This window comes from Hippocampus bargibanti, linkage group LG13 (genome assembly GCF_051943395.1).
Source record: "Hippocampus bargibanti isolate YZ-2025 linkage group LG13, ASM5194339v1, whole genome shotgun sequence".
In the NCBI taxonomy this organism is placed as follows: Eukaryota; Metazoa; Chordata; class Actinopteri; order Syngnathiformes; family Syngnathidae; genus Hippocampus; species Hippocampus bargibanti.
The window spans coordinates 15,735,914-15,752,897 of record NC_142746.1 but is presented as its reverse complement, the minus strand read 5'-3'; the positions used below and the strand labels follow the sequence as shown (position 1 = coordinate 15,752,897).

At 42.2% G+C, this 16,984-nt stretch overlaps 1 protein-coding gene across 1 annotated transcript; it reads left to right on the top strand.

The window, feature by feature from the left end:
- Window positions 1–553: 553 nt before the first annotated feature.
- Window positions 554–13,565, top strand: ism1 (isthmin 1). Its single transcript, XM_089012419.1, has 6 exons — window positions 554–1,303; window positions 7,190–7,414; window positions 8,408–8,657; window positions 11,528–11,671; window positions 11,849–11,938; window positions 12,108–13,565. The coding sequence occupies exons 1-6, from the start codon at window positions 1,178–1,180 to the stop codon at window positions 12,623–12,625; spliced, it is 1,353 nt and encodes a 450-aa protein (XP_088868545.1). The 5' UTR covers window positions 554–1,177; the 3' UTR covers window positions 12,626–13,565.
- Window positions 13,566–16,984: the final 3,419 nt, after the last annotated feature.

Below are 16,984 nucleotides of genomic sequence, written 5' to 3'. Positions count from 1 at the left end.
CGCAATGTATCTAATTATGAAATTTAATCTGATTGGCTGTACGGTGTACCAATCAAGGAAAGGGATGGAGATAGGCTGACGTCTATTTTTTTCTAACCAACAAAAACTTTATTTGTGTAGCGTCGGTTCATGATAATGTCAGATCACTTTGTCATGCCAATACTGTACTGTAGTACCTTGGAGATCGGCTGGTCTATGGCGATCGACGTAGTGAGAACCCCCGGTTTACGTTTATAGGGAGGAAAAGGCTTATTTTTTTATGAAATCCAAAATACATTGCCAAATGTTTTGATATTTTCAGAGGTTCAAGTAGTCACCTGCATGTGAATTTGGGCAATGGCTGATTGAAGTAGTTTTCCTAATAAGCATTTTAGACTGCTCCAAACGAAGGAGGAAAGTGTTTTCTACGTGGTTTTGAGTTGATGTTGAGTTGAGCCAAGAAGGGGCTCAAAGAGTTAACATGGGAGGGCGCCTCGTGGAAGGCGGTTGGAGGAGGCTGGGGTGTGCAGTATAAAAGTCACTCAAGAGCCCTAAAGTCAAACGTGCCGTGCAAGTTTGCTCCGTGTCTGATCCCCTTCCTCCCGTTGGACACCGTGAGGTGTGAGAAAGTCTTTCAACGTGCATCCCCCACCTTCCTCTTTCTCACCGGGCCACCAGTATGGAAGATTTTTTGAAAAGAGCGGAACACGCGAGCGTGGACTCGAGAGGTCGAAAACATCTTTAGGGAACTTGTTTGGTTCTGATCCAAACGGCTCTTGTTGCGTGGCCAAGTCATCCTCGGGCTCAGGATGCGGACGAACGCGGAACGTTTCTTAAGTGACATTGAGGATAACACGTGTTGAATTAAGGAGTTGATGCTGCAGCCCACCGCACGAACTGGATCCGAACCAGCAGACGCACACGTGTGTTTCTCTCCAAGTACAAACAGTTAATTGTTTATTTAGGGGAAAGTCCGCCAGATCTGCACAACCTCCCTTTCCCCAAGTAAACTTTGGACTTTTGGGGGGCTGCGTCGATCCTTTTCCCCTCACTTTTTGCGTTTCTAATTCCCGAAGTGGCTCCGAAGTGGTGTTGCGGCTCCTCGTCCCCGGCAGATCCGGAGATCGGAGCCTCTTCACCGGGCGGAGGCGGGGCCGCTGCGACCTCTGACGCTCCAAAGGGCGGCCGTGTCAGGAGGATGTTGCGGCTGGCTGCAGAGCTCTTGCTGCTCCTGGGACTTCTCCTCCTCACATTGCACATCACCGTGCTGCAGAGCAGCCCGCTACCACCGGCCAACGTCAGCCTGAGCCTGGATCGGAGCGAGGTAAGTCCGGTGATGGCGGGGGTCTTCACATGTGGGTCTGATCAAATAGGAGAGTGTTGACACATGCACGGAAGCGAGGGTGTCCCTCGGGGATGGCAGTCAGTCACTCAGTAAGCACGCAGGGTCAGGGGTCACCTGCTCCAAACCCAAGGCAGACACACCCCCTGTTGTTGTCCTGGGGGGGTTAAATGCTTGCCAGGGGCGTTTCTCTGTCATCATCCACACATCACTGTCGTTTTGGGTGATGAGCTAGACGGGTCAGAGTTGGACCCTGAAAATGCATCCCTCACTCTCCTTTTGTCTTCCAAACTTCTACAGAAATTCTAATCGAGCTAGTTGCTATATATGTCGTAGTTGTGAGCCTCAAACACTTGTCTGTGCACACATATACACATGCATGTGTGTATATACAGTATATACATATAAATATATGCACATTTCCCCATTGTGGGACTATTAAAGGCTTTCTGATTCTTATTCATATACTATATCGGATTGGATTGGATTTGCCTTTATTAGTCTCGCAGTGGAGACACACACACACACACACACACACACACACACACACACACACACACATATATATATATATATATATATATATATATATATATATACAGTAAAGTCTCGTTATATCGATATCGGATATATCGATAGTCCCGGTTATATCGATACTATTTCTATGCACGCACGGAGAAAATTACATGCAAACAGGGTCGGATATATCGATAGTCCCGGTTATATCGATATTTTTTCAGACTCCCTTGAATATCGATATAACGAGACTTTACTGTATATATACACACACACACACCCAGCTGTCTTCAGGCGGTGGGGTTGGGGGGAGATTCAATACCAGCTTTAGCCTCTTTGTGTGAAGTTTGCATGTTCTCCACGGTTCTGCGTGGATTTTTTTCTGGGTCCTCCGGTTTCCAAAACATGCATGGCAGGATGATTGAACATTCCAAATTGTCCCTCGGCGTGAGTGTGAGTGTGAATTGTTGTTTGTCAGCAGTGGTTCTCCCACAATGGTTGGTAATCAGTTCATGGTATTCCTCACCTGCCCCACCTGCTGCCCAAAGATATCTGGGATCAGCTTTGGCACGCCCGCTTCAGGAGTGAGGATAAGCGGATCAGATAATGAATGAATAGATGTTGTCATTATAATTTATATGAAAACCTGGTGTGCTCTTGGAAAACAAAATCAGTGAGTAAGTAATAAATCATTTGCATCTCTGATTAAAAATCTATAATTTGCTCACCAGTGTAATTGGACACGTGCCAACTTTTTGTTTGCTTTTAACAATATGGCTCTCTGCAAATTTCACACAGGGAACATTTGTCAACATGTCACCTCTCAAGAGATGCTCTAATCTATTTTAACAGCGGTAGAAGGGAAACATACTCCAGTAGAACCGTCGGTCCTCACCCAGAGGTTAGGACGGGTATGGGATCAACAGGCTTTTTAGCGAGTGTTTCGCATCCTCAAGCTACTTGTTCATATATTTTTAGCGTGCAACCAAACATTTATTTTCTTCACATCCAAATGATGGATGAGGACTGATAACTTATGAAGTGGTAACCGCCCCCACCATCACCAATAAAAGCTTACGGTAAATAGCACTGAATGAATTAAAATAAAGTTTCCCCTAACTTACGGATAATGTTGTAACGTGACTTCACTGTTAGTACCATCACAGAAAGCCTATGTTCAGCTGGATGTGAAGACATGCACAGCTACGGAAATATTTCAAGAATGTGTGGAGTATTTGACACACTGCCAACTGTTTGATTGGGCGGACAGGGTGGAGGGAGTAGCCCCACCTTGCAAAAATAAAATAAATATAAACTACTCGCGTCCTTTGGATAAATGTCGTTTGATTTTTCTTCAATCTATCATCCATATATTTTGTTTTGCTAAGTATGTATCAATAAGAGTTTATCTGCTGTATTTTTTTTGGGATGGGGGGACATACACGGTTTTAAGACTCCCCCACTGTGTGGACATGCTCCAGTGGTCCACCACAGGGAACGATGAGGTAATTTCTGGGAGAGGCTTGTCACAACCCAATAGGTGCATTGACATTCCAAAGTGTCAAATTGAAAATGCCATTCAGAGAAACACCAATGTGGCTTCCTGCACCTGCAGTGTTGCAGTTTAAAACGGTTGCGTGATATTGTAGAACAAAGGTTAACAGGAAGGTTAAAGACCTCTCTTTCACTGGCAATCTGTTGCATCGCAACACATCTCCCTGACCAAATCTCGTCAAGGCCCTCACAAGTCTTGGTCAAATCTCACGCTCTTGTGATTCTAAACAAAAAAACTGGTATCATGGCGGCACCAGAGCTTCATGTCACATAGAAGACGCCCTTGGGGACATTTTTCATGCCTCAAGAAAGGACCACTTGGAGAGGAATCAAACGATTTGCCATATTTGCCGCACTGCTATGAAGTTCATTGATGCTGTGGCACGGCCCAGTGCCCCTTGGCTACGGAACAGAACACCAGCAGTTTGCTTTTTTTTTTTTTTTTTTTTTTGGGGGGGGGGGGGTCAAATGTACTGTATTTCCTTGATTGTTGCATTTATAAACATCTTAAAGAGTTCAATTCCAATTTTATTTTGTGTATTTTTTTTCTACATTCACACTGCATTACACATGTAACCAAAGAATGACTTGTGTGACAGGGCATGATCGTTTTGTTTTCCGCCTACGTGAGTGCAGTGTTGAGAAGCATCTGGCACAGTGTGCAACTGCCTTCATTTCCTGCCAACCTCCCGTGGGTGGGGAGGTAGGGGGGGATGACTTGTTCTCAATTGAAAATAGAGACATGCCCCTTTAAGCAGCCGTCACCAAGTGGAAAAAAAGGAAGCGGGAAAAGAACAGGAGTAAAAAAGTAAGGGGGTGTGAGGGGAGGGTGGCTTATGTGGGCATGTGTTCATTCATGGCTTTTCAGAGTATGGGGGTGACACCCTGGGGGGCCCAGATGAACTGAGGGACCGTGTCACTTTTGATCTCCAAATTAAAGTTCACGGCTCATTGAGGAGGATTGCATGAGCCTGTTGGCAAGTGGAGTGTAGCCGGAATTTCATTTATTATTATTATTATTTTAAACCACTTTTAATCTGCTTCTGACTCTGGACTATATTAGAGGCAAATGAGAAAACAACGTGTTTTTCCTTTCAGTTCCCATTGAGGCTCATCTGGAAAAGAGAGTGGTGCTCATTTTGACACTATCAGGAAGTGATGGAGGTTACACAACTCAGACGTAATTCCTTTCTTATGAGTAATTCGCTCATATTTTCCAACTTGTTTTTTTTTTTTTGCCTATTTGCTGAAATCCTGAATTTGTGTATAATTTGCGGTTTGCCCATCACATTTGTACTTTTGAATTAAAGGTAATTTAATTCCCTCAAATAGTTTAACAACCCCGTTCGTTATTTATATAAGACTGTAATATGTTTCACTCCACACCTAATTGTGAAGAATGATGCATCCCAGAATGCGATTTGAACAGAGACATTCGGTCTCCACCTTTTCTGCCCTTGAAGAGTAAACTGAAAAATTTGAATGGCCCAATAACGATTGGTTGCCACATGCATGAGAATGAAAAGATCAAACTAAAGTAAATAAAAAAATAAAAATAACAATTTGTGAGTTAATTTCTATTCAAATAATAGTTTTGGATAATTCGTGAATGTTTATTGTATGAAAATATTGTCCTCGATATTGTCCTATTATAATGACGATCGATCCATCGATCGCCATTATAATATCGATCCATCATCAAAATATATTATGTTCTTGATTGTGTGGCATGTCGATTTAGTGACTGCTTCCATTCAGATGGATGCTCACATCGCCAGACTAGTGTATCTTTAGTTTGTACAGTAAATTGTTTAAATATTGCTTTTACTTGAAGTTTTTACAGCTTGCATCAAAAACTGGCAGTCTGTCCAAAGAGCCCAGTTTACTGTCTGCATAATATTTCAGATGAGACATGCATAAATCGAAGGGTGTTATGGTATTAAAGCTAAACAGTGCAACAACACAACTGAAGCATGGGAAGTGGGGGAATATTTTAATGTCTAACATGAGATCATCTAAATTGGAAGTGGCATTAGATCATCTGTATGCCACGTGTAACACAGCATCTGACAACAGAATGACGTCTGGTTCCGATTACACTGGATAATGAGGGATTTAACCCGCAAACACTCTTGTCGGGTTTCATGACGCAATTGTGACGCAATTAGTTTGATAAAATTACGGCAATTGCATAGGAAGCATGACGTCTGCTCATGTTTGAAGAAAAACAGTTAGCAACAGAGTAAAAATCTTGATTATTAAATAGTTAAAAAAGAATACATGCAGCACTGTTAACAGTTCTCTGATTTGCGAACTGTAATGAAGAGTGTCATATGAAGTACAATGTTTAAAAAGGAGGGTTCATCCTAGTGATTACTGTGGAGATGGGTATTATAATTCAGAGTCATAAAATTTTCATCTGGATGCAATTCGAACACATTTAGAATCTAAATGACCGTTCTTCCAGCATTTAGAGTGATAAGAGGTTGTTCAATGAAAGAGTGCAAAGACTGGATGTAATTGTAAAATACAGTAGTATGTTAAAGAGTGCTTGTGCTTTTCTTGTCACAAAAAGGTCAAGTACGTGGACATTAACTAAATATATGTTGAACACAGCACAACAGAGATATCTAATAAGACATTGTCACCATAAAATGTCAGTCTCTTTTTGGCATCAGGTCCATCTGCCCTTTGTTAAAGCGTTATAAAAATCAATATGTATTGTATTGTATTGTATTGCTGGAGAAGCAGCATTTTGACCTCTGCCTGTCCATTGCAAGTTAATCGCACATTCAATAAAACAACACCAAAATATAATCGACCAAAGAATACAATGAATTATTGCTAATCATTTTAAATCACTTATTTTATCCGCCCCCTTTGCAAAGTAAGCTTGTTTTAATGGAGTTGAACATTTCTCTTCACAGTAAAATTAAAGTTACATACATTTATAAGCCATCCATCCATGCCGTGCAAGCTCATCTGATAGTACTGTTACCTATAGTATAGTACCCGGCCCAGAAGGCATCTTTGTTGGACACAAATAGCTCCAACAGAGGCTATTATGGTGAGTACAATGTGGCAGAGCTAACACTTTGTATGTGACTGGCCACCGCAACCGTACAGCACTGTTGTCACATGTTTTGGGGCTTCAAACCCAGCCACACAAACAAAGGGCTGGAATAAATGAACCATAACCAAATATAACATTGGTACAGCATAATTTACTTAGATTACAGCCTATCTGTGACTGTTTCTCTGATTAATAAGTCATTTTTGAAGAATTTGCCCTCCAAATTATGATTTTGCAATGTTTCATTTGGGTTGTCTATGCAAACCCTGTAATGGAAAACCGTAAATTTTACCCAAGTTGGTATTTTGGATAGCATTGGAGCATCCTATATACGTGTGCGCTGTGAAATTACGGTGTCAAAATATCACCATTCTCTATGGGTTAAAACAGGACACGCATTTAGTCCAAAAGACACTGAAAGCAGTTGTTAGACAGATGATTTATGCAGATTATGTTTTGGCTGAAGCAGGCTACAATTGCTGACTCCACTGTTTGGAGCTCACACAGTTGAGAGATATTTATGGCATTGGCAATGTACACATGAACTTCATGTCAACATGGGAGATCAGTCCTTAATATTGTTGGATGTGCTGATGCCAAGTCACAAATTCAGAGGTTGTTTTTCTCATTCACACCTGACATTTAAAGGGTAGTAAAGGTGTCTTGTGTCAGGGCTTCACAAACCAATACACCAATATAATGTTTTCCTTTCGCCCCTTTGGCAGAACGTCATCCAAGCAAAAAGCAGCTCATTGGGCCAACGGACTCCTGAAGGATCCTGGCGGTCTGGTGTGGAGCGTCGTTTGACCCATCGGTCTTCCGCCCTTCCGTGGGTGCCAGGCACTGGCAGTGACGTCCACAAAGATGGCCCTGGGTCTTTTATCCTGGATTTGCAGAATTTCCCTGACCTCTCCAACGCTGATATCAATGGACAAAATCCCAACATACAGGTGATCATGTGTGACTGTGCACCTGCCCCGCTGCTTTCATGCTTTCACCCACTTGTGAGACATGGCTGCTCAAGCAGTCAGGACAGGAAGCGTGAGCAGGAAGATGGAGAATAGTTTGGTGCACATCACTGATCCCCCTTTCTTCCAATGCCTTCCTCCACCTCCCCCTCTATGCCGCTTCCTGGGATGGAATCAAGTTAAGGGTAGACTTTGAGGTCTCACGTCCATCATAATGACAACTGAAAGGCAGACATTTGTCAGCAATACCCTGCCGCTCAACCTCATGCTGGAAGGCAGCTGGCGGCTTATGTAAATTTGTGGCGAGGCCTCATCCATCAGTTCCTCTGGGTGCAGATGGCCGGCTAACCACTGCTATGTTGAAATGATTCTCCTGTTTCAATCTAGCAAGGGGGTCCCTTCATTTTCCTGCAAACATCGCCACTAAGTCCGAGGCCGAACAAAGTGTATTAGCGTCTCAAGATGTGGGAAGAGAGAAGAGCCACCAATCGAGCAAGGGCGTGAGGCTATGGGAGAAGAGGGGGAGGAGGCGGGGGTCTTTGATCCTGGGATTCATCTGGCTTTCATGGTCTGGAGGAGGCTGAGGGGCCCTTTGAACTTTGTATTTAGGTGGAGAGAGCCAGTGAGGTGGGAGGGTGGCTGAGGGGCAAGGGTGCTGGTCCTTGCTCATCTGGGAGACACATGTGTTTGTACAGAAAGGGGGAGGGAAGTTGAGGTTGGGGGGCATGGATATCAGGAGGTGTCACCTTTTTGCACCCAGTTGACCCGTTTGGTTGAGGAGAGGAAACTTGAATAAAATTCGCCTGAGGGGAAATTCAATTTTCACCCTGGATGACATGCTGAAATCTCATTGGCGAGATCGGGGCGGGGTCGAGACAAGCCTTAATGATCATGCACCATTTAATGGCTCCTACCACTCCTAAGAAAAGAGAAGTCAGCATGATTCTGAAACTGTCTTTCTTCTTTTTATGGAAGGTGACAATTGAGGTTGTGGATGGATTGGAGGCACACGAGCCAGAAAAAGGCCACCGCAAGGAGAATAAACCCAACTGGGCTTCTCCTAACTGGAGAAACTGGTGGCCTCGCACTTCCTCCACCACTCAAGCGAAAGAGCATGATCACCCCTTCCGAAGCGACAACGACGATAGTAATTTCCTGAGGCCGCCGGTGGATTGGGACCGGAGAGGTGGCACAGGAGACAGAGGCAAACCCCAAACGGAATATGGTGAGAAGCACATCAGTAGGTCTGACAAAGAATATTTACGGTAAAATTCATGGTCTAGCGTGTCCAAATTTGGCCATGGTTTGATGTAAGATCTATAATTTACAGATTTGCTGATTCAGGCTGTCACCATAACAAGAGCTGCTATCCCTGGCCAGGCTTTTTGGCAGCTCTTGCTTGAAAGCTTTTAACACCCTTATGAGACAGATTCCTCCGTAGTGCCGAACTCACTAGGTGACACAATTGAAATGCTTCTTATCATCAAAGTTGAGCAGCAGGAATAGTTGCCAAAAGCACTGTTGGGCTGCCACACCCCAGCCCGAAACACCCTCCAAGAGTAACCCCAGACATAAATCAGCTGTGGAAGAATTTACACTTGCAGTATGCATTCAGTCCGAGTCATGGCATGCCCAAACCAATGCGGTAGAAGAAGAATGTGGCTGCTATGTAAAATGTCAATTCATCTGCTCTCACTTTTAGTGAAGCGGTTAGGTGTGTCACTTTACAGTATTTTCTTGTCAAACCCATAAACCCATGTCCATGTCTAATGTTTCGAGTGTATCACTGTCGTCAACGTATTTTAATCTTAACTTGGTTTGACATGAACAGGCAGGGAAGTGACCAACCTTCAGACCTCTCGGAGATGGTTAAGTCAGTGAGGGTCAATATCTAGACACAACCCAAAAATTTATTTTCCCTCCCATTTCTACCTGGAACGTTTCTGGAAATGCTACATTGATGTACCATTTTGGTAAGAAAAAAGAAACATCAACATGACAACAATATCAAAAGTAGATCTCAGATCCTGAAACTGATGGGTTCTCCCGGGTGAAACACAGTCTGTGTTCTCGATAAATGATATGCCATTGGCAATATCCAAAGCAAAAACTTTGCTTCTGCCCATTATACATTGAATGTAAATGAAAATGGAAACTCTTTTAAAGGGATACAATAATTGTGTCCTCGGCTAGTTGCTGGCTTCTAGTGAAATCACATCTATGCCCAATGCTTTTGGATCCCATATATGAACTCATACATACATATAGCAAACCTTTAATCAATCCGATTGTCAACACAACAATTAAACACGTCTAGCAGTCCTGTCTTATATGGACATTGATTTTGCATATTGGCCAGAAATACACATATACAAAAAAAGATCCTTTGAATGTGAAAAACTGGTGGTCATGCCCCATGCAGCTGGCCTTGCTTGATCCCCACCCAGCAGCAGTTTGGAAGGAATTGAAATTTCTCAAGCGACAAGTTGCTGGTTCCAAATTTAGGAATTTTTACATCAGGATTCAAATGTGGTCTTGGGTCACACTTGCTGTCTAATATCCCATTGCAAGGGTAAGGAAGGAACACTGGGTGTCTATCTGCTTATAACGAGCGGCAGATGGCAAGTGGTGGGGGTCTCGTCCGTAAGAGGGTTTGGACCCTGGCCAGAAATACTTCCATCCCAACATGCCCACATTAATTCTCCTCATTGACGGAGGGCTGCTTTCCACACAAGCATGTCAGTGAGATCTGTGTTTGCACGCGGTTGCGCAGATGAAGAGCTGAGTCTAACCGTTTCCATGTATGCCCATTACCGCCATGTGCTCAACGATAATTGGACTTAAAGAGGATTTCTTGCAAATTCACTTTCCGTTTTCAATCGGATGGATCACGGATAGTGCAACTAAATGGTGTCCAGGGTGTGCCTCTACTTGGAAATGCAGAGCTTAATGTCGGAAATCATTGATGGAATTTGCTAAATCGATGTGTTACTCCACTCACTGACTGAACACACACACACACACACACACACACACACACACGCACATATGCACACTGCTCTTTGCCATGACTTAAAGGACAACCGACGTCACTTTTTTGTTTCATCACTGACATCAGAAAAACGTTTTACAGCATCTAAAATACCCAAAACACGCAGTATGATATTTTTAGTCAAATGCAAAACACCAATAAAAATGACTTAAAGAGTCCAAAAACTACTTCAAATTGAACCCGGAAGTGGCCAGTTTCAGAAGGTCCCGCCCCAGTTTGTGACGTCACGCCAAGACGTCTTGCCTTGCTCGAGAATCAAAACAATGGCTTCAGATTCGGAGAATATGCTTTCTTGTTACACATCCAGTTATGAATATGATTCAAAAAGTTCTGAAGAGGAAAGCATACATGTTTGCAATCAATTAAAAAAAATATTTCATGCCATTTTGTGATATCTGGGGGCGGGAAATGTAGCACAAAAAGAGGCAGAAAATGGCGACAAAGCTCCTGTAAGGAATTAATCAGCCCGTTTCCGCAGGCTGATTAATTCCTTACATGGAGCTTTGTCGCCCTCTTCTGCCTCTTTTTTTGGTGCTACACGAAATTTTCAGACCAGCCAAGTACAGCCAAATGCATTGACATGATGGAAGGACTGCTACAATGTGTCCTTTTTTCGGGGCGTTCCTTCAGTGATGTAACGTACGGACTCGTCACCAACTCAAAAACAAGACTTCCGGAATATTCAGCATGAGTCTTAAAACGTAAAATATAGTTATATGCGGTGGAATCTTTGTTAAATACGCTCAGTAGAAGTCATTTGAAGCCATTTTACAAATTATGGACATAACTTGTCCGGAGACGCCAGTTGTCCTTTAAATACTTATATTACAATCCTCCATTAGTCATTACAACACAATTCATACAGAATTGGGAAGTTTTGTTGTTTTTTTTCTGGAGGAAAAAAAGAATCTTGAAACCACACCGGCCTTCCTCTCTCATGTGGTACCCGACTTAATACAAAGTCTTAGTGAGGCTAGCTAGTAGAGTTCAAGTTCAGCATGTGACCTATATAAATGTCCTTATCAATTTTATTTCCAATTCAGACTACATGGATGGGGAGGGGGACTGGAGTAACTGGTCACTATGCAGTGTCACCTGTGGAAATGGCAACCAGAAGAGAACCAGGTCTTGCGGTTATGCCTGTACTGCCACTGAGTCCAGAACGTGTGATATGCCAAACTGTCCAGGTACATGCTTAATGTCGGCATTATCGGGTTGACTTTATAACGTTATACTTTTGTCGAACTGTGCGTTTGGAGGGGGAAAAGTTAGCTCTTGAATTGTATTTTTTTACATTCCCTGATGATAACGCTTAACATTCAGTATTATTGGCCATGAGATAATCAGTTTCACTCTTTACTTAGGTATTGAAGATGCCTTCAAGACAGCAGCGACTGAAGTGAGCCTGCTTGCAGGAACAGATGATTTCAATGCCACTGAGCTCTTTGGTGTCGGTATGTTTCTCTTTTAGTACTCCATCATTTGTATGTTCCCACTTTCTCAGAACCACTTCATCAATTCAGTGTTGCAGTCTCGCACTGTAACATTATCTGTATTTATTCTTTTTATCTTCCACTACTGCAACAAGATTCAGCGATTTTAAAGTATCTCCATACTTTCTAGACACAGACAGCTGCGAGCGATGGATGAACTGCAAAAGTGACTTCTTGAAGAAATACATGACGAAGGTGGCCAATGACCTTCCCAGCTGCCCTTGTTCATACCCAACCGAGGTAGCGTATAGCACTGCCAATGTGCACGACGCTCCCTCACGCAAAAAATTCCGCTGGAAAGATGCCAGCGGACCAAAAGAGAAACTGGACATTTATAAGCCCACGGCCCGTTACTGCATTCGCTCCATACTGACACTGGAGTCCACCACACTGGCTGCACAGCACTGCTGCTACGATGACAATATGAAGCTCATCACACGAGGTAAAGGCGCGGGAACACCCAATCTTATCAGTACAGAGTTCTCGGCTGACCTGCACTACAAAGTGGACATCTTGCCCTGGATCATATGCAAAGGAGACTGGAGTCGTTATAATGAGGCAAGACCACCAAACAATGGACAAAAGTGTCGCGACAACCCTCAGGAAGAGGATTACCACAAGCAGTTTGAAGAAGCAAGGGAATTCTAGCCTTGAATTTGGAGTGAGCTCCATAATGGTGACGCCAACAATTTGGATCGTTCCCACACGTTGAGGCTGCGCTTAACACTTAACTGGTTCTCTGAAGCAAGAAGGCCTACAACAGATGAGACTATTTTCATTTGACACCAATAATGTTTGTTCACTCAATCGAGTGCCATCTTCACAACTTTTTCAAATGTACCTCTGAGGTCGGATTCTTTCCGCGTCAATGCCATTCTTCAATAAAGGGACTTCCTATTTTTAAAGGGAAAAATAATAGTAGGCGGCCCGGAATTTGAGTGGCCAGCATGTTGACTTCACAGTGCAGAGGTAGTGGGTTCAATTCCAGCTTCGGCCTTCATGTGTGGAGTTTGCATGTTCTCCTCGTGCTTTAGTGGGATTTCTCTGGGTCCTCTGGTTTCCTCCCACATTCCAAACACATCCATGGCAGGCTGTTTGAATACTCCAAATTGACCATAGGTGCAAGTGTGACTGCAGATGGTTGTTCGTTTCTGTGTGCCCTGCGACTGGCTGGCAACTGGCTCAGGGTGTCCCCCACTGACTGCCCGAAGACAGATGAGAGGATGCGGGAATATATTTATACCATTTTGGTCGCTGGCAATATCCAGGTTCTCATCTCACGTAAGCTTGTGAATATGTTTATTAAGTATGCTCATTGCAGCTATAATTTGTGACTGTACCCGCTGTCTCTCTGAGGAATACCATTGTAAAAAAAAAGGTATACATTGTCTCTGTAAAGTATTTATTTTAGAAGTCTATTTCTGAATTGGTCATCTATGGCTTGTCTGTCTTTCTCATCTAGCAATCGAGGTTCTGGCCCGAATTCTGAAATAAACCCTAATAGGAGTCAATAATGTGTTTGAGTGCAATATTATGAAAAAAAAATAATGTGCAGATAATAAATCTTGAAATAAAACACCAAAATGTTGATGTCTGTGTTTCTTGTTTCTTGTTAGCCTTTGGATCTGCAGGAACTGTTCGTGAAAAATATTCCTACCTCTTAAAGGACAACCGACGTCTCCGGACAAGTTGTGTCCATAATTTGTAAAATGCCTTCAAATGACTTCTACTGAGCGTATTTTAATAAGATTCCACCACATATAGCTAATATGCGGTGGCTGAAAAAAGACACATTGTAGCAGTCCTTCCATCACTTCAATGTATTTTGCTGTACTTGTTTGGTCTGAAAACCTTGTGTTGCACCCAAAAATCGTCAGAAGAGGGCGTCCAAGCTCCATGGAAGGAATTTATCAGCCTGTGGAAACGGGCTGATTCATTCCTCACAGGAGATGGTTGCCATTTTCTGCCTCTCTTCTGGGATGCTACATTGCAGTCCAGATACCTCAAAATGACATGGAATAAATTCTTTAATCGATTGCAAACATGTATGCTTTACTCTTCAGAACTATTTGAATCATATTCATAACTGGATGTGTAACAAGAAAGCATATTCTCCGAATCTGAAGCCATTGTTTTGATTCTCCAGCGATGCAAGACGTCTTGGCGTGACACCACGAACATGGGGGTGGGACCTTCTGAAACTGGCCACTTCGCAGCTCAATTTTTTGCAGATTTTGGACACTTTAAGTCATTTTTATTGGTGTTTTGCATTTGAATAAAAATATGTTGCGTGTTTTGGGTATTTTAGATGCTATAAAACTTTTTCTGATGTCAGTTAAGAAAAAAGAAGTGACGTCGGTTGTCCTTTAAACTTATTTTGCCATTATAAAAACTTCACTGTTATTATTGTGATTTTATATGATGTCATAGGATGAACAAAATACAACAGAGGCGTGTTGTAAGGTCAAAAAAAATTAAACATGTTTGTTCAAAGGATGTAAATACTTTTTCAAAGCAATCAAACAGGGAAACTGTTAGAACAGACTACCCAAATTTCTTTCTTTTCCCACAACTCAACCCAATTGCCAATAGGATCTAACCATTGCAAAAGTCTTTCATCTGCTTGAACCACTGCATCACATTAATGCCTCATTTGATGGGATTTCTTTCAAGACTTGTCTAGTGAAAGAACCTCTTGAATTATTTTTGACTTTGGAATATCGGCACATTCCCGTATCATTTTTGTAGCACACATACACACACAGCGCAGTCTGTATATAGACCTCTGACCAGCTGCAGCCATTGTCGCACAGAGGAAGCCATTCATGGCGTGCTCATTCCTCCAGTTAACTGTACGACACAGCTGGCCAAATGAACGGCTCGTGTTTACAATGTAGCAGGCTGCTTCCTCACTACCATGACGCTTACTTGCTCTTCTACACACACTTCAATGTGCACCATTTGACCGCAGATATTTATCAGCAATTCAGCTATAGTCAAACTATAATTAAGATGTAATTCTCTAAAGCTTCAAACTTCTTTATTATCAGACCCAAAGCCTGTAAAAGTATTCTTTTTTTGCGTGCTGTCCTCCTCGGTTACAGCATCGTTTCAAGCTAAGATTACAGTAAATAGTCTGGATCGTTATCTATAGCAGGCCATCTGCTGCACAGGCCATTAAGAGCCAACGTGTTTGTCTTTATTTAGAAATACACTCACTGCCCACAATATTAGGCATGCACACAAAACACAAACTTTATTTACTCTTCTTTTTTGTATAATGCATTACTATTTAGATTCAGTCACTGACAGTGGAATAGCACTCAACTACGTGCATACTGAGGTGTATTTTAATGTTTTGGTTACCACGGTTCAGTACACAAGAGGGTCCAAGTAGTAAACGTCTCTTACAAACAAATTTAGAAGCAGTTGTCCACTACCTCAATTAGAATCACTGTGAAATCAGGACTTGTCGGACACCGGAAACAGTTCATGAATTTGTTTTTTGGTGAAAAGAAATTAAATATTTCAACTGCTGAGAAATTGGACTCGCTTGAAAAACTTATAATAATAATAATAATAATAATAAATGTCATTTATAAGCTTGTGTGTTGTTCTGGCAAAACATTTGGACAGTGGCGGACGGTCAAGGCCTGCAAAGCCTTCTCTGCTGGCAAAATATTTGACACAGGGGCCAGGCCAGGAGCATTTGGAGGGAGTGTTTGGGCCGGATATACTAAACCTAAAGCATTAAATGTAAACAGTAAGAACACTACAACCCAATTTATTAACTGTCTTTCAAATGTGAAAAATAGCCCTTATCAGTTAATAAATTTGTCTCAAGGAATATGCAAGAGATGGCATTTACATACTATTTCGCAGATACTGGGAGGATACTGTGATTTATCAAGATTGGGTCTGTTTTTAATAAGTTTCAACCGAAGATGCAAAGTTATCGAAATCAACATTTATTGAAAAATGGAATCACTTTCAACATTCAAAACATATTATCACACAACGAAATACTCAAGCTCAATAATATCTACTTGTGTTAAACTACGCAAAATCATGGATGGATTGTTCTAACCGCGCAGCTCTACAAACTCATCACGGACGCCTTCGCATTCACGCGCAAACAGTACACGTATATCGTTGCCATGCACACAGAGATAGGCTACCTGCAGTTGAAATTTGCATATTTGACACGGCAGCCAATCAGAAGCCTGCTTTGTGCTTCGGACTTTCCCGAGCCTTATAAGGTCGTTCATTTGCATATCATTTTCCAAAATAGATGCACAGAACCTCAGGCCAGAAGAAATATTCAAAAGAAGCTAACAAAATTTGTGACGCTAGTAAACGTAAACGTACATTATACCTTGACGGTAAAGTGTACTTGAGAGGTATGAAAGCCGCTTAGTGGCTTTTAGCAGGAAATGCAAACATTGCATTGTGCACCATGATGATAAATGACAACTGGAGCAAAATCTTCAACTGGAGATATTTAGAATAATTTAAGCAAGGTACCATTTGTGGTGGCTGCATCATTAATTAAAAAAATACTTTTGACTACAATTTTTTTATTTGCGATTAGTCATCTTATTGTGTCTCAAGTTGTGAAAAATGGGGCAGGCAGCTTTCTAGAGTTGTCTGCCTTGTTGTCCGCTAACTTTGTTTCATGAGTTTCAGACACTGTTTTTACTATAGTTCGGCGGGCTGGATTAAAAAGCATAACGGGCCGTAGTTTGCTCATGTCACTGACGAAAAAAAAGCCACATTTTTAGATAGACTCTTTCTTTACCAGTACTTGAACCTGAATAGCTTGCTTCTTCATCTAATGAAATCTAACCCCCATTGTGCATGAACATAATTAAAGTTAATAACTTGATACTCATTCTGGTAAGACCTCCTTGAGCTCTTGAGGGTCAATTTTCTCTACAAAAGACATTTCCAGACTGTACACAGTGAATGTTGACCCTGTGTGTGGATGTGAAACGTTGACAGTGACAA

Bases quoted from the DNA above. Each gene is read 5' to 3' on its own strand.
- ism1 (XM_089012419.1), top strand. From the start codon at position 1,178: ATGTTGCGGCTGGCTGCAGAGCTCTTGCTGCTCCTGGGACTTCTCCTC. The intron at 1,304-7,189 runs GTAAGTCCGGTG...CCCCTTTGGCAG, and splicing joins TGAGCCTGGATCGGAGCGAG to AACGTCATCCAAGCAAAAAG. The intron at 8,658-11,527 runs GTGAGAAGCACA...TTTCCAATTCAG, and splicing joins CAAACCCCAAACGGAATATG to ACTACATGGATGGGGAGGGG.